General features: G+C 39.3%; 1 protein-coding gene across 2 annotated transcripts in view; it reads right to left on the bottom strand.

The window, feature by feature from the left end:
* The window catches only part of SIPA1L2 (signal induced proliferation associated 1 like 2), a 314,324-nt gene that overhangs the window by 150,104 nt on the left and 139,083 nt on the right, over positions 1-25,137 (bottom strand). For both annotated transcript variants that reach the window (XM_089669771.1, XM_089669772.1), the window contains exons 7-9: positions 18,887-19,044; positions 9,778-10,354; positions 7,035-7,309 (exon numbers count right to left, since the gene is read on the bottom strand). In XM_089669771.1, the coding sequence (XP_089525897.1) occupies positions 7,035-7,309; positions 9,778-10,354; positions 18,887-19,044 (1,010 nt within the window). The remainder of the gene's footprint in view (positions 1-7,034; positions 7,310-9,777; positions 10,355-18,886; positions 19,045-25,137) is intronic.

Below are 25,137 nucleotides of genomic sequence, written 5' to 3'. Positions count from 1 at the left end.
TAATCATAATTAAAAGGTCATGTTAACTTTCAATACTCATAATGGTCTAGAAATAGCTGATCAAAGCAGTACTTGCTGCAAAACAAAAATCAAGTTGCTCAAAAAGTTCTTGCAGGTTGAGGGAGTTCCACAGGCCTAATTAAGGGCCAGCTCACGTTGGTGCATTGCCTTAACACATGTATGTTGAACATGAATTATCATGTGTTTTACATGAGTTGCATTAAGAGGCCCATTCATTTTTAATAGGCTGCAATGCACCAAAAATGATGCATGCCACTTTTTATTTTTCTAAAAACAAACAAATAGTTCACAGCTGTGCACTGTGGTATATTACAAAGCATATGTGCTGCTTATGTTGTTTGGGTGCTATTCAAAATGCATAGCACCACAAAGCACTGCAATACAGGCGGTGCTGTGCATCCGTAATATAACTCGTACAGTGTGTTACCATGATGCACCATTGTGAACCAGACATCAATAAGACTGAAAATCTGATAGCATGTGAATGCATTGAGTGCATTAGGCACATTAACAAAGTTAATTGTGCCAGGTTATAAATTAAGTCAAACAATGAAAAGAATAGCTAATTCTGCAGATTTTGTAGCACACTGTATAACATGCTTAAACATGCCAAAAAGCTTCTCTCCTGAATGCGCAAGTGAAGGGTTTTTAATTCTGCCTCTAAATGCTCCTGACTCAAAAAAACTGTAAATGCCTGTGTGTACATGGACAGAGAGGCTAACATGGAAGGCTAACATAGAGGAGCGTTTTGACGTAGAAAAGACAAAAAAAAGTCAATGGCTGTAAAACAGGCATTTTTGAGCTGCAATGTGCATGAGACCTAGGTTTCAACTGCAAAATATACATGTAGCACTATCCCTGTAGGAGTTGCTGAGTTTTGCCCCCCCCCCCCATAGTTCTGCACAACAAGATAACATGCATTTCCCATATACAGACTTGCATGAAGGAGACAGTAACCAGACTTTAAGCTGTTTTTTTGGGGGGTTTTATTAGGGGAATTGAACTTGGATGGGGTAAGGGGTCTATGGAATGCCCAAAGGGAACGGCAACTGAAGAAAATTTCCCTGGGACTATGTACAAGTCTCTACAGCAAAAATTCTCTTCTGGAGAGCTAGCCAGCATCTCCTGGTATACCAACCCAGATCCCAGATGAATCATCTCCTCATCCAGCTGTACTGAGTGAATCCCTGAACAGGGGATCCAGTGCTTGTCGCTTTAAAAGATAAGACAGTGCCAGGTACCAAACTAATCCAGCTTCCCACTAGATTGCTTCTTCCCCTTTCTGGCCCAGGGGGTGTAGGTCTACTCAGTCCTCTGCCTGTGAGCTGAAGGGTTGGTGGCTGCTATCAGGCCTTCTGCTGTGCCACTCCTTCCCCGCTGTACAGATGGTCCGAATTTGACCTCCCTCTGACTATCACCACAGGCTGCTACTCAGCCTCTGCCTAACAATTTGACACTCGCTCCCCCCTAGCTATCTAGGAGAGTGCTATATACATAACAGTGACTTATGTTTAACTTATTATTATATCGGATTTGGATCAGGGACACTTGAGGGTTTATTTACTAAAGCTGGGAGTGCAAAATCATGCTCACTTCTGCATTGAAACCAATCAGCTTCTAACCTCAGCTTGGTCAATCAAGCTTTGGCAATAAAACCTGGAAGCTGATTGGTCTCTATGCAAAAGTGAGCCTAATTTTGCTCTCCATAGCTTTAGTAAATAAATCCCTTGCTGTCTACTTTCATTGATTTGAAAGGGGCAACTTTTTTTAATAAAACGTGGCTATGCTCGTGTCAAATCCAGTTTTGCTCACAGGCACCTGCCTTTCCACAGAAATTTACTAATAAAATGCCTAACAGCAGAGGCTGCATAGCAGTGCATGTGTGGGCTTGCAAAAAAGGAATACAGAGCAACTGTTTGGGCAAAGGGTAATTCTGTGATAAAGGGCTCATGTACATGCTTGCATGGAGACTATGGCATCATGAAAATGAACAAATATGTTAATTTAAACATTTTACACTGGATCGCAATAATATTACCTTCCTCACCCTGAACACTAGCTGTTGCAATGGAAGGGGCAAACGTGTTAACTCTTATAATTCCACCCCACTGAAACTTTGTAATCCTCTATAAAGGCTCAAGATTGTTACAACTATACATCAGAGAAGCTCAGAACACAATCATACATTGTACAATGGTTCGTCAATGCACCATACACGTTTTGACCTGGTAAAAGTCCCCAAAACATTGCCGGTGTTGAATGATGTGTGACTCATGCTACTGACTCTGTGCTGACGCACATAAAGATGACTAAGAACAAAATGTAGAGGAGTATAGGGACCTGCCTCTCACACCTTCCCTGCACACAAACATTTACCTTCAGAAATAGACAATTTGCAAAGCACAGAGATAACATTTTGCAGGCTATTCACACACGGCCTCACAGGAGTCAATAAATACACCAAAATATGTTACACATTTTCAAAGGAAAGGAAGGGTTAAGTTCTTAAAAGTACGTCCTGGAAAACAGCTAAATACACAGATAAAATACACATAAACGAGATAGTCTACCTGCTAAAGGATTTTAATTTATTTTCATCCAGTTCTGAGATTTCCACAGATCTGCCAAACAACAAAGCCCTGTTTGGCAGGTAGGACATCTGTTTTTTTTTTTCTCTAATGTAGTTAAACTAAGGGCCCATTCACACTAGAAACTGCATGGGAATTATAAAGGAACACTGTGTGGCTCCTGTGCGATTCGCATGCAGTTCTGTGCAGTTTGATTCAGCCCCCAACCAGCCAACTGATTGGCTCCTTGAACTGTTTCTCCCTCTCATTGTCTGAGCTTGTGCACTGCAGTGGATTGTAAGTGAAAGTTGCAGGTTCTATTCATGTATTTATACTGCTTGAATGTAAAAAACAAAACAAAAAACACCCAATGATTTAAAGGGTAAGTTCACCTTTTGTACAAATAATTTGCAGGTAGAAAAAATGTGCATTTATTATTTTTGGCTGCCAGAGCCTGTACTGCATTGCACCAATGATCAGCAAATTGCTGGTACCATGCAGGCTTCCTGCAGATCTGTCAGTATATCTGCTTGCCCAGACGGGATGTACGGGCAAGCAGATATAATGACAGGAAAAATCAATGAACTAGTTCATTGAGAACTACAAGCTGACAGCTGCTAAGGCTGTCAGGACTTGTAGCTCATTCATTCACAGAACACTGTGAATGAATGATGCGGCTATGTGGGTGGAGCCCATGGCCGCGCTGTTTTTAAATACTGACAGCTAGTATTGGGAACTTCATCCCATACTTCTGTCACAGAGAGGGAGGGGGCAGAAGGCAGTGCCTGCAGCATTGAAAACATGTTACATGCTCCACCCTAAAAACAGGTGGAAATGTAACATGTTCCCAAAGGTGAAGGTATCCTTTAAAGTTGTATTAATAAATCCAAAACTGCCTTCATTTGTTACTTTTATATCTGTTTGGAGTTAACCTGTAAAATGATAGTTCTCATTTGTGTTACTCCCTTACATATATAGTTAAACATTTCTAAAATTGAAATATGGTTTACTGGACAAATCAAGAGTTTTCAGTCTCAGTCGTAGAAAAAGTAAAGTGGAGATCAGTAACACAGTCTGACATTGCAATTGCAGAAAAGAGAATTCACACCTCCCCAATGTCACAGTTTTATTTTACCAGCTAATGTAATGATACATCATGGCACTCCATTGCTTAACAAATATTTTAAAAAGTGAGAAGAAAGATGTGACATTTTCAGTGACAGCAATGATAGCATAATGTCAGTATCTACATGACAGAATTAACTTCCGGTGTCACAACCACATTTCACAATCACAATGCTGCACTTTGAAATTGTATGTATATTGTTTTATAATATTATATCCATTGAGACTAACAGAAATCCAAATAATGACAAACAGTAGATGCTATCAGTGGGTCCTGCTATCTTGTCACACTGCCATAATCAATAAAATGACTGCAAGATATTAAAGGAGCCTTCATAGACAGCTAAAAGGTTTACAGTTGCTGGCATTCTGGTGCTGGCCGCAATTCTCTTGTGTTTGTGCTTCTTGTGGTTACAGCCACTACCCTTCATGATGTGGCTAATGATAGATTAATCTCTCAGTGAACACTAAATAAATATTACATCTCGTACTTTGTGTTTACAAAAAGCAAGATGTTGAAATAACACCTTACGGAAAGAGAAGGGTTAGAACTTCTGTCAGGTTGTGACTGTTGTCCAGGATTTCATTGGGGAGATTTCTCATTTTGGGACCAGATTTTTTTCTACATTCAAATGTGTGATAAGAGTGGTCTTTTTAACATCCCTTTGCTTTGTCCTTGGGGCTATCAGACTATAGCAGTTCGTCAGACTTTTGCAGTGACACAGAGGATTCCTGAAACCATAATGAAGGACCAGCAAGTTCCTGTTCACTTTCCAGAAAACAGTCAAGATGTTTTTGTTTCCAAAATTGCATCTATTGAAGAAGTCTTTCTACTTTGGATCGGTGGTTTCTCACTTAAAGCACCTGCACCACTTGATGCTAATTAATGCACCAGATTTATGTTCTAAATGACTCTGAACATGATGGGTGTCAAACATAGATTACGTTCAGCATATAGTGCCAGTGTCTAGACAAAAAGGTTTCTTCTGGTGCACTAGAGTATTTTCTAGTTCTATATTCAACCTCGGTTTGTACTTCAGTGATTCTGCTTATATATGTTTTGAATGGCCTGATTTTTTATTTTGGCTCACTAGCTGTCTAGGACTGTCTGCTCTCACTTTTAACATTGCCTTTGGCAAACCTGTGCTTGGATCCTACTTTCCCCATCCTGCTCGTTTCATGAACTCTGCTTAGTACTGAAAATGTAGTATGTTACTTAAGTCATCCATCAGTAATATTCGTTTCCACTGATGGTATAAAACAAGGTTGTAACCAAGAAAACTCAAACAGCTACAGCAAGTGGATACCTGTTTCCCAGATTTGCTAGCAAAGGCAAAGTAATTCCTATTTTTATATCTTGTAGCAAATGTCCCCTTATAGTGTTCAGATTTACAGTTAGGCAATATGGCCTGTTTCATAAACTAAGTACTATGAAGTCATTAACCTTTCATATCTTCTATATGGCATAGCAAGTGGCCAATTGCTTCTTTTAAAGTTGAAGCAAACTTAAAAAAAACTGAGAGAAAGTAGAGTTTTTTTGGCAAAGGAGATATGCAAAGTCACTATTAGCAGTTTTTTCAATTCTGTGTACATGTCCTGTGCAGTTTACGCTCCATCGCTTTTACAGCACAAGATGATGAGGGATGATGTACTTCTTGTGTGCATGGGCAGGAGTTACATTATCAGAGGCTGCCCCATGGCCGTGAAGGCATGGGACTTGGAAGAAGCAGTAAAAGCAGATGGCTGCAGTGGAAAATGGCGCAAAGATTGACAGTATAGATTTGTCAGTGCTGGAGGAAGGCACATTTGTAAGGGAAGAGTGCCATATTGTTCAAGTATGCTGTATATACTTGCAAATTAATGTAGGGGCTCACCAATTTTCCTTCCACTTTAAATGAGCCTATAACCATGACCTGTTTGACTGGGCATACAGATGGCAATTTTTTTCTAACCATTTCAATAAGCTTTTAATCTCAGAACAGCCTCAGATATAAATATATATAGGCTGTTGGGTTTCAGTTGGATTGATTTATTGGATTCTAGAGTTGCTAGAAAAATTTAAATGTGTACAGCCAAAATTTGGGTTAGTTGAAAACTGCAGTTAAAAAAGCTGCTCTTTAGTTTTTTGTTTGACTTGACATACAGTATGATGTGTTGATTAATGAGAGTTTCATGCTAGTGCATGATCAGACACTTTATAGAAATTCTGAATACCCAGACCTTGATTTCTTTTGAGACATTTTACAACATAAAACATGAAAGTAATATCTGTCTCAAAAGCCTCACATTCTTGTCCCATCTGAGAAGTCTTGCCTTTTTCTATATATCATCAGCAAAACCTAGATGCAATGTGAGAAGTAACTTAATATAATATAAATGAATTGCAGCTTCACCATCAGCCATCTGAATAATTTGTTTGAGACAAGCTGGCCCAAAGTATGTATTTAAAACTAATCCCATTGCTGCAGCTCTTCTTTAAGTACTTTTAAGTCACAGACCCAAAACCATAATGCTTAAAGTTGATTTAACCCTCAGCTATTATTTCAGGTTTCCCTCTAGATCAATTTTATTAGCTCTCCTTTCATAGTTTTTTATTTTGCTACCAAGCATCTTTTTTTACCTCTGTAAAATATGATTGCTGCTGTATCATTCTCTGAAACGCTTCCCTGAACTTCCTGCTTGGGGAGAATGCACTGTATCACACCTGTGACAGCCAATTACAGGGAAACAAGCTGTCAATCTAAGAGCTGGTGAGCAGGGCAGGGCTGTGGATTAAAGAGGAGGCTGTCTGTGCCTGTTGGTTCTTCACAGAGTAGCCACCGTATAGATGAAATTATTCTCAGAAAGATTTTCTGTTTCTATTGAAGACATTGAGGATGACTTGAAACAGCAAATAAGCAACCATTTGAGTGTTGATACTACATTTAATTTAGTTTATGAGTTTAGTAACATTTTAGCTCTACACTTGCTCCAGGTTACTGACTCTAAACATTGAAGCCAAAGCTTTAGAATAACAGGCAGGGAACTGATGTTTTCAAATGGACAATTCAGCACTGGCATCTCCATGATTATTAGGTGGGTATCTTTAATGTTTTACAAAGTGACAATAACTTATCAGAAAGCAATATATTACTTACAGGCCTGTTCTACGTCTGTTACCATACAGTATGTAGGCAATAATGCACTTGCTAGGCTTACTTTAGCAAAAAGAAAAAAATCAAGTAAATGTTTTCTAAATAAAACACATTAGAAAATGTATAGCAAAGATTGTTTTATAACCAAAGCTAGAAAAATAAAAAATGATACTATATGAAAACATACCTTCTTGGTGAGCCATCTTCAAAGGGTTGTATAATCACCACTTTTACTGTTGATGAAGTACGAAGAAAGTCAATCATTTGTTCATGAGTAAGAGTTGCCACAGCCACTTTGCAAATCTCAACCAAACGACTTCCTTGCCGTAAACCAGCTTTCCATGCAAACCCAAAGGGTTCCACATCAGCAACAATTCCTTCAAAATTTACATGAAAGCCCAGCTGACCGAGACTGTTCCTCCTCAGGATCATTTCTTTGGTTTCACAGCCTCTAGTGACTATCTAGTAACAAGAGAGAAAAAAAATGAAAAACTAATCAACAATCTAGACACAGCATGTTGTATCCTAGACAGTCAAGGTGGTTGTATTTTTTAATAAACAACATACACAATAAACAATATTTTGGGCTTAATTAGGAACGTAAGACATGGTTTGTGTGCCATGTTTGCAATCGCTACCTCCTTTAGCCCCCATTCACACTTGAGCATGTTTCAGCTTGTTTCCCTATGCCTGACTATGCTCAACATGTTGCACTATATTTGCACTACTGTGCAAGTTTAAAGTCATGAAACTACAACTGTGCATATAGCCTTCATAAATGGCTGCAATTCCCTGCATTTAAATCTGTAAAATAAAAACGGGACTACTGATAACAAATTCAAGCTGCTCAGAATCATTAGATATCAAAGTACCATATCCAGAAAAGTGGAACTCCAAGCAAACCGCTAAATGTACATTTGAAATAATATACTGTACATTCACTGTTTTAACTGCCAAATGATTTTAATTATGTGCAGCCATTCTTCTCAACTTGGAGCCACATGAAACAGTCCAGAAAATTATTCTATATCTGCCTGTTTCAGCTTTTCTGTTTCTTTATTCAGCTTTAATTCTTTGTGGGTCAACTCCCTGCTAAGTGGCCAAAGAGGCTTAAACTAATACATTGTGCAACGAACACACTAGAAGTGGAGAAGAGAACCAGAAAGTAGGTATGTCACCTGCAGCCTGTCTGTGGAGAGTTTAAATCACAAAATGTCCAATATTTTGTAATTTTGCTTTGACGTACAGTGCTTTGTTAAGTGCAATAAAAATCAAACAGCTAGATTTACTTTTGACTCTTACTCTTTGGAGGGGCTGTCACTGTGGTAACAGTAATCTTGCAATTATAACTGAGTAGAGTGTAAGCAGAGTGATTTTGAAGCATTTTTCTGGGCATTTTACAAGCTATGGCAAGCATTTTTGCATGTATATTAAGCATTTGTTTCCTGGTCTGGGTAATGGGAGGAGACCAGTTCTTGAGGAGGAGCACCCATTGATGTCTATGGGGGCAAAAATGACTGAATACATTAACAAAAAAAAGAGCTCATATGCTTATTTCAGCATAGGGCATAGAGCAACTGAGCATACAAGTGTTAGCAGGGACAATTAGAAAGAATGCTAGGGACATGGGGATGACCAAGTGTGCCCATGGGACTTGTCTCCCCCTACAACCAACCCCTCTTTTTCCTTCCTGTAGGTTCACAGCTTTAATTGAATTAGCACAATAAAAGGTACATAATCTTTCTGCTGGCTTTCTCGGTTTATATTTCAGGTTCTGGGACATCTCACATCCTGGTCACTGATAAGAAGGCATAAAGACAGCTATTGTCAGAAGGTAATCACTACTTTGATCCTGGGCAGTTAAAAGAAAAACAGTGCTTAGAAATGAAATTTGAAAGTCAATCAAGCAACCAATGAAGATGATGTGTGTTCCTTTAAAGGTGCTAACATCTATAGTCTAGTATAACAGTCTGAATCTTCAATCAAGCGGTCATCTCCCTTCCCTCCCTTTGTCACAGCTCTAACTTTATAGGGGTAGTGTCGCCCCACAGGTGTGGGTGGACAGTGTTTATGGTGGTACTTGGTGGTTGGTATGGTACTTGATGCTTGGAGTTCTGAAAGACAGAGTAGATGGTTTGGTTAAAGTTTTAATGGCGGTATTGATCTGTGAGTTTACTGTTAAAGGTGTGGTACAGCAAAGGCTAAAGGTAATCGTATTTGTTTTAAAACCCAAATAAAGGGGACGAGGCAAAGTTTCTCCACAATTTAGTTTCATTGTTTTTTTTACTATCATGATTGATCAGACGGTTATGGTGGGGTGGAATCAAGGTGGTTTTTTGTGGGTTTGTATAGTCCTGTGCAATTCTGCATGTTGAACTCAGTCAAACGTAGTGAAGTTCTTCATTACTTGTTAAAATAGACACTCATGTTCAGTGCACACATTGTAGTCACCATTTGCAGTATACTATTATTTTTGTGCCGTTTATACAGATATGCAATGTATGAATTCACATAGAATAAAACAAAAAAACTATGATGGAGGAGGGGGATCTCCTCCACACAGATAATTTTGTATTCTTTGAAAAGAATGCCAGGAATTCTCTGAGTAAATGGAAAGGGGGGGAGGGGCAAAGAAGGTGTGCATAGTTGAAGAGTCTGGATGAGATCAGACAGATAGCAGGAACACACACAGCCAAGCAGTTAACCCAGACATTCACCATTGTGAAGAGGACCGGCATCAGTGGGAGGAATTCTACAGGAGCCATCAGCCTGTAGGATTTCGATTCTTTACAGGTACATCATATTATTCATGCTTTTTCCCCCAAAAATTGTTTTCATTAAACATTAAACTTTAATTTCATACTGACAATTTAAAAGTGAAATCAACCATTCCTTTAATGTTGTGGTAAAATTATATGACATATACTCACTTCCAGTCTTTGTACAATCTCTTGGACATTTTCAGCACAATTGTTTGTGGAAGACAGAAGAATGCATTCCCCTCGTTCATAAAATAGTTTGATGGTCATTAATCCAGATGTCCAACCAATTATATCTCTACAAGAGCAATTAAAAACCACATTTTTGGATTCTTTCTCAGCAAGGACCACAAACTCATTGGATATCCCAAGAAAACATTCAATGTCAGAAGAAAGTCCAAAGTCCCGAGCTATAACATTCCAAACAATAGCACCTGTGCTGTATAAATAAGCCTCTCTTTTTGGTTTCACCTTTTCCTTCTTTTTGGCTCCAAGAGAGATGAAACTAAATTTTACTGAGCTATCAACAGTAGCTGTTGAAACAAAGTTTTCTGCCAGATCCTTCAAGTATTCTTGTCGGGTTCTTGTAGCCATTGCTCGAAACTTTTCTGACTTGTGTGCTGCATTCTCAGCATTGATCACTTTGGCAAGAAGAAAATCCCTGAAAACGGCTGATTTAGGAAATGTCACGCCCTTGGGTATAGGCGGGCCAAAAGGTGGGACATCTTTTGACCTTGAAACAGCAACACTACAAAGAAAAGAAAAGAGACACCCCAATAAACAACTCCTTAATGAACAACATGTAAAGATTATTAATTATAAAGCTAAAACAGCCTCTCTCAACCAGGGTTCCATGGAACCCTAGGGTCCCTTCAGAGATTGGTATGGATTTCTTGACCAATTAGCAACTTTTGCCTCTCAGTTCAGTAACCACTGACAGCAATTATCTTATTTAGCTATCTGTAAGGGTGATGATTCTTCCCATCACCACAAATACCGCATTCTCTCCAGTGACCAACACACTCATGTACCCTGAGCTATAGATATAGTAATTATTAGCAGGGGTTTCTTGAGACCATAAAGATATTTCAAGGGTTCCCGTATGTTAAAAATATTGAGAGAGACTGATCTAAAGTGTAATAGTTTATTTCCTCATTCACTGTTGCATTCATTTTGTTCTCAAAGCCTGTCCAGTCACTCATCGGCTTCCCAAATATCTTGAATCTTAGGCCAGGTACACACATACCAAAGGTTGGCCAGTTCAGCATGGGCTGCTATGTTTGTAGTTTTGCCTTTGCATAATAGAACTGGAGAGGGGAAGAATAAGTAATTCTTGTGGGGAGATCATGCTGCTAAATTTCTAGAAGGATATACTTTTTTACATTAAAGGCTATCCTCAGGTAGATATCAACTTTACCAAATGTGTTCTCAGGGCTATCTGAGAACAAGATTGACTGAACAGAATTATCAATCCTTTGTGATTTACTTTAAATGTTTGTATTACAACTGTGTATTTATCTGTTCATTAGAGTTCAGTTTTAATGCAGTAACACAGAAATGGAAAGAGACCAGTACTACTACTACTACTACACACACACATACAGTGCTCAGCATAAATGAGTACATCCCAACAGAATTGTCAGAAAACCTTTACTTTTTCTTTCAGAATCAACATTCTCTATGGGACACTATACTACAAAATACTCCCACAAATGCGGGCCATTGAATGCAAACAAGATCTGTTCATTTGCACACACAAAAAATACATTTTCCTAACAAATTAATTCAAGGCCATGTTGCAAAAATTAATACACCCCAATGAAAGTCTTAGGAGCAAAGCTAAATTTTAGACAACAAAATCCTAATTAACAAGAATTCAACTACGGGTGATTCTAATTATTCATTAAACAGGTGTCCAGCAGACAGTTGATTATAAAAGGGCATTACTTAACAAAGAAAACCCCTTCCCAGTTCATGCTGTCAGCAATGGCAAAACATGGAAAAGAAATCTCACAAGGCCTGAAAAAGAAAATAGTTTCTTTACACAAGAAAGATGAAGGCTACAAGAGCAAAGCTTTACTTATCAGTCAGAATACTGTAGCAAAAGTGGTACAAAAATTTAACAAAGAAGGAACTGCAACCATCTTATAGAGACGTCCAGATGAGAAGGAATTAAGAAAATCGGCATGCAAGTTCACTGCAGTTAGCTAAAGAAATAGAAAGCCAAACTGGGGTGATGGTTTCCCGTGGCACAATATGGTGTACACTGCAGAGGAATGGCATGCATAGGAGTCATCCGTGAAGGAAGCCTCTCCTAAAGTCCATGCACAAAAAATTCTGCTTAGAATTAGCCAGGGCCCATGCGGAAAAAGAAGACTACTGGGACTCTGTACTCTGGAGTGATGAGACAAAGATAAATGTTGTTGGAACTGATGGCTTCAAAACTGTATGGCGTCGCAAAGGTGAGGAATACAAAGAAAAATGCATGGTGCCTACAGTGAAACATGGTGGTGGCAGTGACCTTCTATGGGGCTGCATGAGTGCTGCGGGTGTTGAGGAGCTGCATTTCATTGATGGTATCATGAATTCACAGATGTACTGCTCTATATTGAAAGAGAAGATGCTACCAGCACTCAGTGCTCTTGGTCAGTGTGCACTTTTCTAACATGACAATGATCCAAAACACACATCTAGGGCCACTGTTGCATTTCTGAAGAAGAACAAGGTGAAAGTGGTTCAGTGGCCAAGTATGTCTCCTGATCTGAACCCAATTGAACACCTACGGGGAATTCTAAAGATAAGCATTACTCTCCATTCAGAACCCAGGCTCTGAAAGAGGTCATTCTTGATGAATGGAAAAAGATAGAGGTTTCAATATGTTGCTAACTTCTTCATTCCATACTTAGAAGACTTGCTGCTGTCCTTACAAATTATGAAGGTCATACAAAATACTAGATGTAGTAGACTTTGTTGTGGGGTGTATTCATTTATAAACTTATTTGAGTAAAACTGAAGATTTTGTAATTCAAGTTATAATATTAACCTTACTTTCATGTAATGAGCTAAACAAATATTCTATAAAACTCAGGTTTGTCAAAATTTTGGAAATTGTTCTTGTATTCATTCAGATATTGATCAAAATCTTACTTTTCAAAAGGGGTGTACTTATTTATGCTGAACACTGTATACACGGGTGTAGGGGTGAATTGTGCATGTGTAGCAGCAAGAATACATAATTACAAGGTTACTTGGGGTCAGTTGGGTGTTCTAACAAATTAGTGCAAGTTATGCCATAAGAATATATAAGCTGTCACCTACAAGCTATCACAAACACATTAAGAAAAAGCCCTAGGTTACTGTGTTGTATTTCATTTTTTCAACATCAGTGCTCTATAGCAGGAATGTCAAACTGATGTTTCTTTGGGCTTCATACAACCCTTTGCACCTTTCTTGTGGCCCTCTGCCAGTTTAAGCATCTAAATTTTATGAGGCTACAAACCGTTCTGTTACAAGATAACTCTATGGCTAAATAAATTATTTCACAGCAGTTCAGAAAATGTTTTCCAGTACTTTTATGTGGCTAACATGCAAAATTAAATACTGTAGATAGCTATATAGTAAAGGAACTGTGGTATTTCTGCACCAGAAAAGGCTTTTGTATATTTTTAGTGAGAACATGTTGGGAGTTACTATTGTAAAATATTCCTGAAAGCAATAAAAGTTATTTATTTTAGTTTTTTTAAATTTATTTTTATATATGCCAAGCTGTCAAGTTACACTGTATTTTGATTACAGTGGACACGATGGTAGGAATGATAAGTTGCATATATAAAAGAACATATAACATGATTCACATGAAATAATTGTTTGAGCATCAAAATCTGTGGGTTATTGCTCACTGAACAATGTTAAACATGAATGTCATACAATTCCCTCTTCTCAACTCCCCCTTCTACAGCAAAAACATATACATATATATATTTTTTTAAACAAAACATATAATGATAAAGAAGGAAGGAAGTATACAATGCCAATATTGTTTCTTATGGGAAATGCCCTAAACAATGTAGGTCAAATAGGCTTGGTTTATATGTAAAATGGACAAAATCCACTTGCTTTTATTAAAAATTTTAATAATCATACTTTGTTTCATCACTTCTAGGTATAGATGAGAAAAGGACTCTCCTCCTGCCTTTACCTGGTTGCAATCTACAGAGTCCCACAGATCTACTCTAGGTCCCTCTTCCCTGATAACTCCTACCACATGTGCAGGTCAGCCCTTGGCTTGCTGAAGCCCTTTTGCAATGTCAAAGTTGCCAACAGTCACGGATTGCCCGAGACGCTCATGGATTTTTGACATTTGTCATGGACAGTCTTTGTCCCGGGCTGAATTACGGAAAATGATTTAGGTTTTATTTTGTCATGGACCACCGGCCATGGCAATCGGGGCATCTAGTACTGCAATGTGTTAACTATATTCTTCCCCCCTCCCTGTAATCCTCTGCCCTCCCTCTCTGTCCTCCCCCTACCTGGGACTGCCAATCAGTGAGAGACAAGAAGTCATGTGGCTGTTTCTCCCATGTTGATTGGTTGTTACTGTGAGTGGGTGTGGCCAGCACAGGGGTGATTGCGCCAGCTCGCCTTAGCCTCCTCCTCCTCACGTGCAAGGCAGAGAAAGCTGCTGCAGAGAGGACCAAGCCCAGGACACACAACAGGACCACCAATGATGGACACACTGTCAGATCGGCTGTGAACCGGCCAGATGCCGCTCTATAATGTAGCAGAGGTGAGTTGTGAGAGAGAGGGAGTTTGTGTGTGTTTGTGTGTGTGTGAGGGGGTGCAGAGTGTGTGTGTGTGTGTGGTGGGGGGAGTGTGCAGAGTGTGTGTGTGTGTGGGGGGGGTGCAGAGTGTGTGTGTGGGTGTAAATGTGTGGGGGAGTGCAGATTATATGTGCGGGGGGGTGCAGTGTGTGTGGGGGGGGTGCGGTATGGTGGAGCATATTTTGATATTTATGGTTGAACATACTGTGATATTTATGGTGGAGCATATTGTGATATTTATGGTGGAGCATGCTGTGATATTTATGGTGGAGCATGCTGTGATATTTATGGTGGAGCATGCTGTGATATTTATGGTGGAGCATACTGTGATATTTATGGTGGAACATACTGTGATATTTATGGTGGAACATACTGTGATATTTATGGTGGAACATACTGTGATATTTATGGTGGAACATACTGTGATATTTATGGTGGAGCATGCTGTGATATTTATGGTGGAGAATACTGTGATATTTATGGTGGAGCATGCTGTGATATTTATGGTGGAACATACTGTGATATTTATGGTGGAGCATTCTATGATATTTATGGTGGAGCATACTGTGATATTTATGGTGGAGCATGCTGTGATATTTATGGTGGAGCATACTGTACTCTGACCATCCCTTGTGTAATGTCTGCAGTCTGACCATCTCCTGTACTACTGTAATCTATGACCCTCCCCTGTATTAACGGTAGTAACCTCTGGCAACCAATCAGTGAGAGATAATGTGCTGTAACCTCTAACAACCAATCACTGAGTGTGGACCACTTCTTTATGTTTAAATTATTAAAGTTTTTTTTTGTAAGAGAAGTCTATGTGTTTATTTACTTTTTGGGCTGTTGGGGTGAAGAGAAAATTTGTATGGGGGAGCCCAAGAAAATCTCAGACTCTGTTTAACCACACCCCCTTTAAGCCACGCCCAACATCTAGCGCACTTTAAGCCACACCCACTTTTTGTGCGGACATATTGTATCCCCAAGCCACACCCACAATTTATGAGCCCACCCCTAATTTACATAACACTCCACCTACACTGGCTTTCTGGACATACAATAAAAAAAAGTATCCCTAAAAAATGTTTTGAAATTTTGGCAACTATGCAATGTATATAGTACAAAAGAATGGAGAGTGCAAGCTGAAATATCCCGGAGTAAGGTTTCTTCACTTCCAGCAACTATGAATGACCAGCTCTGATGGAGCTCCTACCTTTAGCCCGCTTCACTCAAGCATGTGTAGCACTACCCCCTTAGGAGTCACTAAAAGATTTGGGTCCCCCTATATTCCTGCACATCCAGGTATCATGCATTTCCACAGAAGTTTGCATCCAGAGTCAGAAATCAGTCCTTAAGCTTTGGTTTTGTAGTTTTATTTAGGAGATTTTGAACTGGGATAGGGTTAGGGGTGTACAGGATGCCCAAAGGTACTGATGAACTGAGGACAACATAATGGAACTATTTACAAGCCTTCTCTGCAGCACAGTCTCTGGTGGAGAGCTAGCCAGCATCTCCTTAATGTACCACCACAGACCCTAGATGAACTTCTCCTCTTTACTTAGCATTCTGGAGGTATCCCTGAACAGGGGATCCAGTTCCTGTCACTTTAAGAGATGAACAATCACTGGCAGGTGGCTAATCTGGTTTTCCACCAGAGTGCTCCTTCCCCTATCCAACCAGGGGGTGTAGGTGAACTCATTGAGATCTTTTCCAGTACCACTTGTGGGTTGGTGGCTGCTACCAGGCCTATCAGCTGGGCCACTCCTCCCCTCACATACAGCTGGTCCTCTCTCAGGGGGATGGTGAGCATAGGCCCCTTCCCATTGGGCCCCCTCGCAGCCTCCTTCCTTCAAACTCACATCTTCCTCTCTTCCACCTGAACTCTCCATGCAACTTAACAGACTCCAACACTTTTAACCTCCCAGGCGGTATGACTATTTCTGATTTTTGGTGCTGAAAGCGGTACCATTATTTTGCATGGAAATTTGGCGTTTTATATTGTAGGCCTGTAATTCTTAGGAATAACTCACTGAAATCTGTCCGAACAAGAGTCTAGTAAACATCCTGGGTAGGATAAAACTTGAAACACAAAATCATAAATTAAAATTTAATAAATAATCATAAAAAATAATAATATAATAATAAATTTAATTCAATAATATAATCAAACCAAAAAAACTTTGAAATATAGTGCCAAGTTCCCACATCACTGAACAAAGTTGCAAAATTGTTTTCAGTGTCTGATGATGAATTTCCCCACGAATCATTATCACTCAATTCTGCAAGTGATTCTGATTTACTATCGCTGTTCTCTAGCTGGTCTAAAACCGCTTTTGACCTAAAGGGACGCTTTTTGGACACCATGGATGTTTCTCAGTTTCCAGGCAGTAAGAACAGTAAAAATGCAGGCAGGGCACAGGACAAAGCACTTGGGACAAAATGTATGTGAAATGGTTTGATACAGTAATGTTTTACTATGTGATTTTAGTGAATGTCACTTTTTGTCATTTTCAAATTTTCCGCTGTTCTGTCCCCCGTACGTCCCGACGCTCGCAGGGGACGGAACCCAGATGACAGATGCCGGCATCCGCCGGATTACATTGCCGGGGACACTGCAGGAGGGACATCGCGGGAGCGCAGGACAAGGTAAGTGATCGCGGAGCTGCGCCGCATGGTATTCCCGAGTGTAGCTCGGGGTTACCGTTTGTGGTACTGAAACTTTACCCAGAGCTACACTCAGGAATACCGCCAGGGAGGTTAAGGGTGTCCCAGCACTTTGCCAAGCCTTCTGTTGGGGATTGGCTGAAGTCCCTCAAGAGTGCAGCCAGCAATTCCTCAGATCCACCAACTTCCTCTAGAGCCTTCCTCCAAAGCCCTAGAGCAGGGGGAAATTTCAGAGGGGCTGGCCTGCAGAGCCTCTCAGCTCCTGATCACAATTTGACCCCACTCTAGCTTTTACACTTGGGCTGCTGCTCACCCCTATCTAACCATTGAAGTCTAGCTCCCCCTAGCTACCTAGGAGGGTGCTAGATATGTTGCACTCACTTGCATGCTGTATTCTTTTAGACTGTTTTGGACTGTTTGGGATGTTTGACAGTTAATGACTTTGCAGGGACAGTGGCAGGGAACTGAGTAGTGGGTGGAAGTAGAGATTAATGTAAATATAGGCTCCAGAGGGGATCTACCTAAGTGAAAAGGAGGTTGGTAGTGGTTTGGGGTTCTTTTTCCCTAGCAAATTACTCTAAAAACCTACTTCCACCTTTTAACACGATCATACTATAACATATTTTTGCGTTAAAATATGCACAAAAATCACCTGCACCCCTTTATTCCAGCACACCACACTACAATGCAATAATGATTCACATCTCTGTGTTGTAGCCTCAGAAATGGTAAGTACTTTAAGATGCACTTGCAAGTTGCCTTTTAAAAAGGAATGGCACAGCAATGTGCCATACTGCAGTTACTTTTTAATTTTTTAGTGAATTTGTACATTATATATATCCACATTTTAATGTCCCAACAACAATGGACAATGGCATGACTGTAAACAATTGATAGTGAAAGTAGGTGATCAAAAACTTTCTAAATGAGGTTTGCTTTTGGAATTTTTGTGTTTTACTGTCATTTTATTTATTACAGGTATTTATATAGCACTGACAGCTTAGGCAGCATTTACATGTATATTATATATTCACATTAGTCCCTGCCCTTAAGGAGCTTACAACTTAAGGTTCCTAGCTCACATCCATACATATGCATACAAGGGCCAATTAACCTAACAGGGGAGCATGCAAACACCAGGCAGGTAGTGCTGTGGCTGGGATTTGAACTGCCAGGCAGAAGTGCTAACCACTTAGCCACTGTCCACCCTAAGTGCTTCACATATGCTTAAAGTGTATCTAAAATCAAGAACAGTAATGTAACATATTGCAGCTTACCAGTTATATAAATGTGGTGGCTGTATCAGTTTTCATTTTTCATTTTTTTCAGTTCTTTTTCTTTATGTTCACTTGGAGATCCTGCTAGTTATGCACTTCCTTTCCTAGAGTGATAATGCTCACTCACTGTACTCGATCTAGAAGCAGAGTTATCATCCTAGAACAAGAATGTTTTAGGACTAATGAACGTCTCCTCAACTTCATAACCTTTGGGGGGGTCTGTAGTCCATAGAGGTGAACTGGGCATGGCTGCCAACTTTGCTTGAGACTTCAAGGCAACAGAGGCGGAATGCACAGGAAGTTACAAGCACATTGGATTTCTGGAAGGATCAACAAGTTCTTTTTCCACTTATGAAACAGACACTTTCAATAGTATTTTTAACAAACCAGTAGGAAGCAAATTTCATTGTTAAGGCTTACATAAACCTTAAGTTATAAAGGCATACGGTGCAGTTGATTATAGCAAAAATTCTATATATTTCACAAGAAACTATAGTCATCTATGTGTAGGTTTCTTACCTGTAACACACATTTTGTGTACATGGATTATGAACTTTTACAATAACAAACACATGCTGGAAATGGGATCGAATTGTTTTTGGAGTAAATGGCAGGGCCCCTGGCTCTTGGAAGACGACAGTAACAATGTCATTACCAATGTGCCTTTTTCTAAGCAGCTGAAAAAAAAAAAACACAGTTAACATAATGTAGCTTTCTGATGATATATGCACTTAATTACAAATATCTGAATATATAATTTTAAGTGTTTCCAAAACATTTTATACTTTTGTTCACGTGAAATGCACTCACAGACTGGAAAAAACATTCTGGTACAAAAATCCCTCTTTTTTTGCTACTCAAGGAGAATTTTGGGCAATTGTCATCAGATTAGTATCATTAAACAGACAAAGCGATCAGCCACATGAGAATTTAGTAGCGCAACTGAGATCAGCAGTGTAGCCCTATCCTAAATCTTCCTCGATGGACAGTTCACATAGGTAACAGCTCATTAATATACACATAGATCTGTCGGGATGGAAATACGGAGGATGCCATTTAAAAATTTTAGTTGCAAGGCTGTTAACCACTTCAAGTCGGATACTTTCACCCCCTTCCAGTGCAGGCCAATTTTTGGCTTTCCGTGCTATCACAATTTGAATGACAATTGCGCGGTCATGCAACACTGTACCCATAGGAGTTTCTCAGCATTTTTTTGAGACACATAAAACTTTCTTTTGGTGGTATTTATTCACCACTGGGATTTTTATTTTTTTGCTATATAAATGAAAAAGTCCAAAAAGTTTGCAAAAAAGTATTTTTCTTATAAAATGTTGCAAATAATCTTTCTTCATAAATCTTGGGCAAAATGTATTTTTTTAGTAAATAAAAACCCAAATAGTTTAGTTTATAACCAAAAATAATTGAAAAAAAATTTTTTTACATTTTTTTTTTTTTTTTATATTATGTTTTTTGTTTTTTTTACATATTGTCACCCTAGCAGCACACTGTCACCATAGTGACACTGCACTACTTGTGGGGGATGATGAAGATTTTTTTTCTTTTTTTACACTGATTGCTTTTACACCCATAAAGGCTCTAAAAGCAATCATTTCTCCTTCTGCAGCCATTGAGAAATACTGTGCGAGCTGTGATTGGTCACAGCTTGTCTCATGGTACAAGGCTGTTGTGAATAGCCTTGTACCATGTGACCTCTGTGATCATTCACAGATTTCACATGTAGTAAACAATGATGTCAGGAAGTGACATCTTGCTTACTACTCTGCATGTGATCACTGATTGGCCAATCACTGATCACATGAATCGGGACCTCACACAGAGGTCCCATACAGCGATCTGTGTTACGCTGTGTCCTCCGGACATAGCGGGCACTGATCGTGGTGCCGCGCGCTCCCAGGGAGCGCGCACAGGCAATGAATGCGGGGGGACATTTAGAAACGTCCACCCACATCGGCAGCACTCCTGTCCAGCCGTTTATCGACATGGGCTGGACAGGAAGAGGTTAAGCTTACTCCCTGCTTTCCAAATCACTGATCTAGAAGTATACAGATCAGAAATGTAGGCGAAAAGTAATAAAAAATGTTCTGGGTCAGTATTGAAAACGTATAACTGACCAACTAGTATTTTTAGAAGGAAAAGTTAATAATGGCAGTCCCTATGGTTTCTTATGACAGCTTTCCTCTTTATGATACTTTATTTTCTTTCTTGGAATACTAGAAACTGAAAGCAAAACAAGATCATTTTCTATACAATGTTTTAAAAACTAAGTGTATGTCTGGGAAAAATAAAAAATCACAAGTACAATTTCTCTTGTTTAATCCCTTAAAAATACTGCATGTACACAAAGATACCTCTTAATCTGCCAAAAATGCAATGAGCTCCTAACTTGCTTAACCTGACCTGGTGCCTCAGCTACACTGAATTAGTAGTATTATTATCACAACCAAGTTCTCTTCCATTGGACATAAGAGAATTGTTCTGTGGTCGTACATATGAGAACTGGGAGGGGCTTATAAGAGCCAGGGATTTCAATGCAGCAGAGGCAATGTTGTCAACAAACTACTGGAAGTTAGAAGCACACCGGATTTCTGTCAGGGTCAACTGGCTTTTTTGTATTTGAAGTGTTTTTAAAAAAAGAAAATTAATATGCATGTTTCACAAAAATAGACAACTAAAGGGACTATATTTTCTTGTGACAGATAATATATTGTTCACAATCCCTGAATATCTACAGTTATAACAAAAAAAAAATGTGTCATAGAAGTAACTGTTTGTTGTGTTTAGTATGAAAAAGAGATATAGAGATCTTCCAAGCCCTGATCTTCCAAGCTTCCCATAAAAGAAAATTTCCTGCAACTTTTGTAGCTAAAGAGCTAAAACCGCTTCAAAAAAATCTTGAGAAGCAGCAAATAAATCTGGGAACCACTTTTACAGTCAAACTGGCAGTCAGTGTGTAAACAGGAAAATAAGATGTAATTAAGTATTTATATATTGATAACGTCTGGGATTTCTCTCCAGTAAAAAAAGTGAATCAGAGTATATAGAGTAGTAAACTATACTCTTATAAAAAAAAATCTGTAGAGACTGAAAAAATATTTGATGATCTGAGCAACTATAAGAGAATAAATATGCCCTAGGCTTCTCCTGGGTCAATTAAATGTATCCTACAAAGGTTTGTAGAAGGTTCAAATATGTATGTCAAAAAAATGCAAGAATAAAAAGAAAATACTGCTAGGCTGAGTATGGTCTGATGTTGTAGGTCCAGGATTGGACCAGCCTGTTGGAGGGACTCCCAGTGTGCCCTAATACTGGAGTGAGGGAGAATGTCGCCAGCACACCAAGGATCACCAATATGAGTCCAAAAGTTTTAAGGAATGATCACATAGTTACAGGAAGGCAACATTTCGGAGTCTCGCAGGACCCCTTCATCAGGCATTTGGTCACATGCCTGATGAAGGGGTCCTGCGAGACTCCGAAATGTTGCCTTGTTGAAACTATGTGATCATTCTTTAAAACATTTGGACCCATATTGGTGATCCTCGGTGTGCTGGTGACATTCTCCCTGATTCTGTTCAGTTCCAGCTGACAGTCGTTGCAGCACCCACTTATACACACAGCCATTTTTAACGCAGGAAGGTGTGCGTTAGGATTGTACACTTGCATTCTAATACTGGAGTGGGTACGTCACCCAAACACCCAGGGTTTAACTGATATTTGTGGGACGTATGGAGAAAACCATAGGTGCTGATATGCACATAATTAAGTGCTGCAGCACATTTTTTTAATGGGAGGACATAGTTCTATTTAAAGTAGCAAGCAAGGGGTTTTGCAGCAAAAGTAGGGTCCACAGACCTGAAGGCCACAAGGCTAGGTTCACACTCATGCGGTGCAGTACATCACATGTGATTCGTACAGGAACCTCACCGTATTCCAGGGCAAATCACATGCGAATTGTGTGCGGTGCGATTTGAGCCATACATTATGTATGTATGGCTCAAATCGCACCACATCCGCACCAAAAGGGTGCAGGACCCTTTTTTGGGTCCAAACTAGAATCGGATTGCATGGGTATTCACACCTATGCGATTTGATTCTGCACATCGCACTGCGTTTTGTGGACTGATTTCGGGGTGTTGTTAACATACACGCCTGCAGCTGTTTGCATGAACGGGGTTGGAATTCGCACAGAAAACGCTGTGAATTCCGTACCGCTGTGAATTCCGTACCGCATCAGTGTGAACCCAGGCTAAAAGTAAAAACTTTAAATAGGTGTTTAGCATAAGCTGTTAGAGAGGCAGTAAGTGTAATAGAGACAGGTTCTTTTTAAAATTAGGAGCAATAATTGATTCAAACATTTACAAGTAGCATGTTTCTAATGTTGCAAAAGCTTTGCTATTGTGGGAAAAGAGATTAAAGAGATTCTGAGAAACAATACATGTCACTCAATTTGTAAGTGTAGTACACAGAACATTTTATAAAGAAGTGCAAGCAAAAATATGGTACTACATAATACTTGCTAGGTAATAAGGTTAGGGTTAGAAAAAATAAGAAAAGGTGTTTTAAAGGAAGAGCACATATTTGAGATGTAGCAACCTCCTACTATAGAAAGCTAGGTAAATAAAGTTTTTTTTTTTTCTACAATCAAAGGAGCAGTGATCATTTGCCTTGGTCTGATCACAGACTGGGAATTTGATTGTATCCCCCTGCCTCTGGGAGAAACTTCCAGGGCTTAAGGTGCGAAATTCAAATGACTGGCCTGAATATTTACTATGTCCTGACCAATCCCTAGGGAGATGTGCCCAGAAGGTGCTCTAGGAAGTGGTAAATGGTCTAAAGCCTTAAGGAGATTGTATTTTCCCTGTAAGGGATGGGTCTGTGAGCTTCAAGGAGCTGCTTGCCCCTGAAGCACCTCTGGACTGAATGCTGGACCTCACTATAAATGGATGGAGTCTGATTTACTGGCTGCTTTAGGACTTGTCAGTAGAGAACCTGCATGACTCCCCAACTATGAGAGTTTAATTATTCTGTAGCTATCTCATGGTCCCTAGCTATGAAACTGTAACTATTCTGGAGCTACGTTATGGTCCCCAGCTATGAGGCTTTAACTAAATTGGAGCTACCTCATGGTCCCCAGCTATGGGAAAATAGGCTGTTCTGTAAACTATGGTTCCCAGCTGTGAGAGCTAGACTGTGCTATCTTTATCAAGAGAAGAGTGTCCCCTGCCAATTGTTCTCAAGCATTTTGTAGTATCCCATATCCACTCACCCTCTACTGTTAAATTACTTCAGCAACAAATCTTAAAAAGACATTGCCTAGAATGTTTAATTTCGACTGGCAGTCACTGTACTACATAGGGAGAACACGTTAAATTCTCAGCAGCTCCTTTGGGTGTAGCACTACACAGAAAATAAGATTTTGGTTGAATTAATGGACTGGCAGAGTCCAAAAGAAATTATTGGAAGACGGAATTGAGAAGCAGAAGAAGAAAGCAGGCCATCAACAGGAAAGATGAAATCCACAAAAAATGTGGATAGCTGAAAATCATGTATCTATTGGCAAGATCAACAGGAAAGTAAACAATGCTACTGGGATGACCCAGAAAAACGTACAACTGCTGTGTTAAAGCTATACAGTAAGGCCCAGGTAGACAGAGAAAACTTACAAAAAGCAGTCAATTGTAAAGCTGTGATCTTGAAACAAGAGTAAGACAGAGAAAGTAAAACCAGGAAAATATTCCTTTACATTATTGATGTCTTAATTTATTCATAAATTGAGCATGTAGTCTATATGTCTGCATATTTGGGTCTTAAATTATTCATAAATTGAGCATGTAGTCTACATGTTTGCATATCAGAAATATGGCCTAGAGATGATAAAATGTATTACAATACAAATGTTTAAACGGATTTCAATAATGCAGTTTATAAACATATTTTGTTTTAAACCAACTCTGTCTCTAAAAATTAAATGTGGATTGAAGTGGATTGTCTCTATGAAGAAGGTAAGACTTAGCTAATCCACTACCTGCACAGCTGAATGTCACTCTTATAATGATAAATCTCCAACTAAAATCTCCTACAGTAACTGACACTGCTAGGAACATTGATCTCCTTCTCCCTGCTGCATTCAACGATTCCCATCCACTAACCCCTAAATCACCAGTGCATCCAAATACTGCAATTCAAAATACTAACCACAACATACACAGATGGCAAAAAAATGTTTTAAAAACTGCCAGGGGTTATAGCCCTACCTTTCTCTATTCAAAATGAAAAAAATAAAGAGCTGGCACATTTGAACCATTTTAACTCTCTATTCAAATAAAAATTGACAGGGGTTCTAATTCTTTTCCACTGTATCCATCCCACTGGATATCACATGAGATAAAATACAGCATGGTTTCAGTATTTCTTAAAGTGGTCGACACCTCTTTGTGAATGGAGCCCAATTACACAAATATAGGAGAAGGTGGCCCTATAAGTAGTATACGGTTACCAAATATACAGTATGCATAGCAGCCACCCTGCCCCTATCCCAAAACAGAAAACTGTGTATCCTCAGAGAGACTAACCAATTTATAAGATGCAAAAATGAAACAGATTTTAGTCCAATTTGCATCAACAGGGGAAACAAAATCCATCCAGACCCCTTATTAGCAATTTGAAAATGACACACAGACCAAATTTCTGATATATTCATGTGTAACATGCAGGTAACCCTTTATGATTTATTTAGAATACTTCCAATCGTT

Source organism: Staurois parvus, unplaced genomic scaffold, assembly GCF_062004578.1.
Source record: "Staurois parvus isolate SC_StPar_1 unplaced genomic scaffold, SC_StPar_1.0 ptg000081l, whole genome shotgun sequence".
In the NCBI taxonomy this organism is placed as follows: domain Eukaryota; kingdom Metazoa; phylum Chordata; class Amphibia; order Anura; family Ranidae; genus Staurois; species Staurois parvus.
Note: the sequence above shows the minus strand (reverse complement) of the source record. Positions and strands in the feature narration are given on the sequence as shown.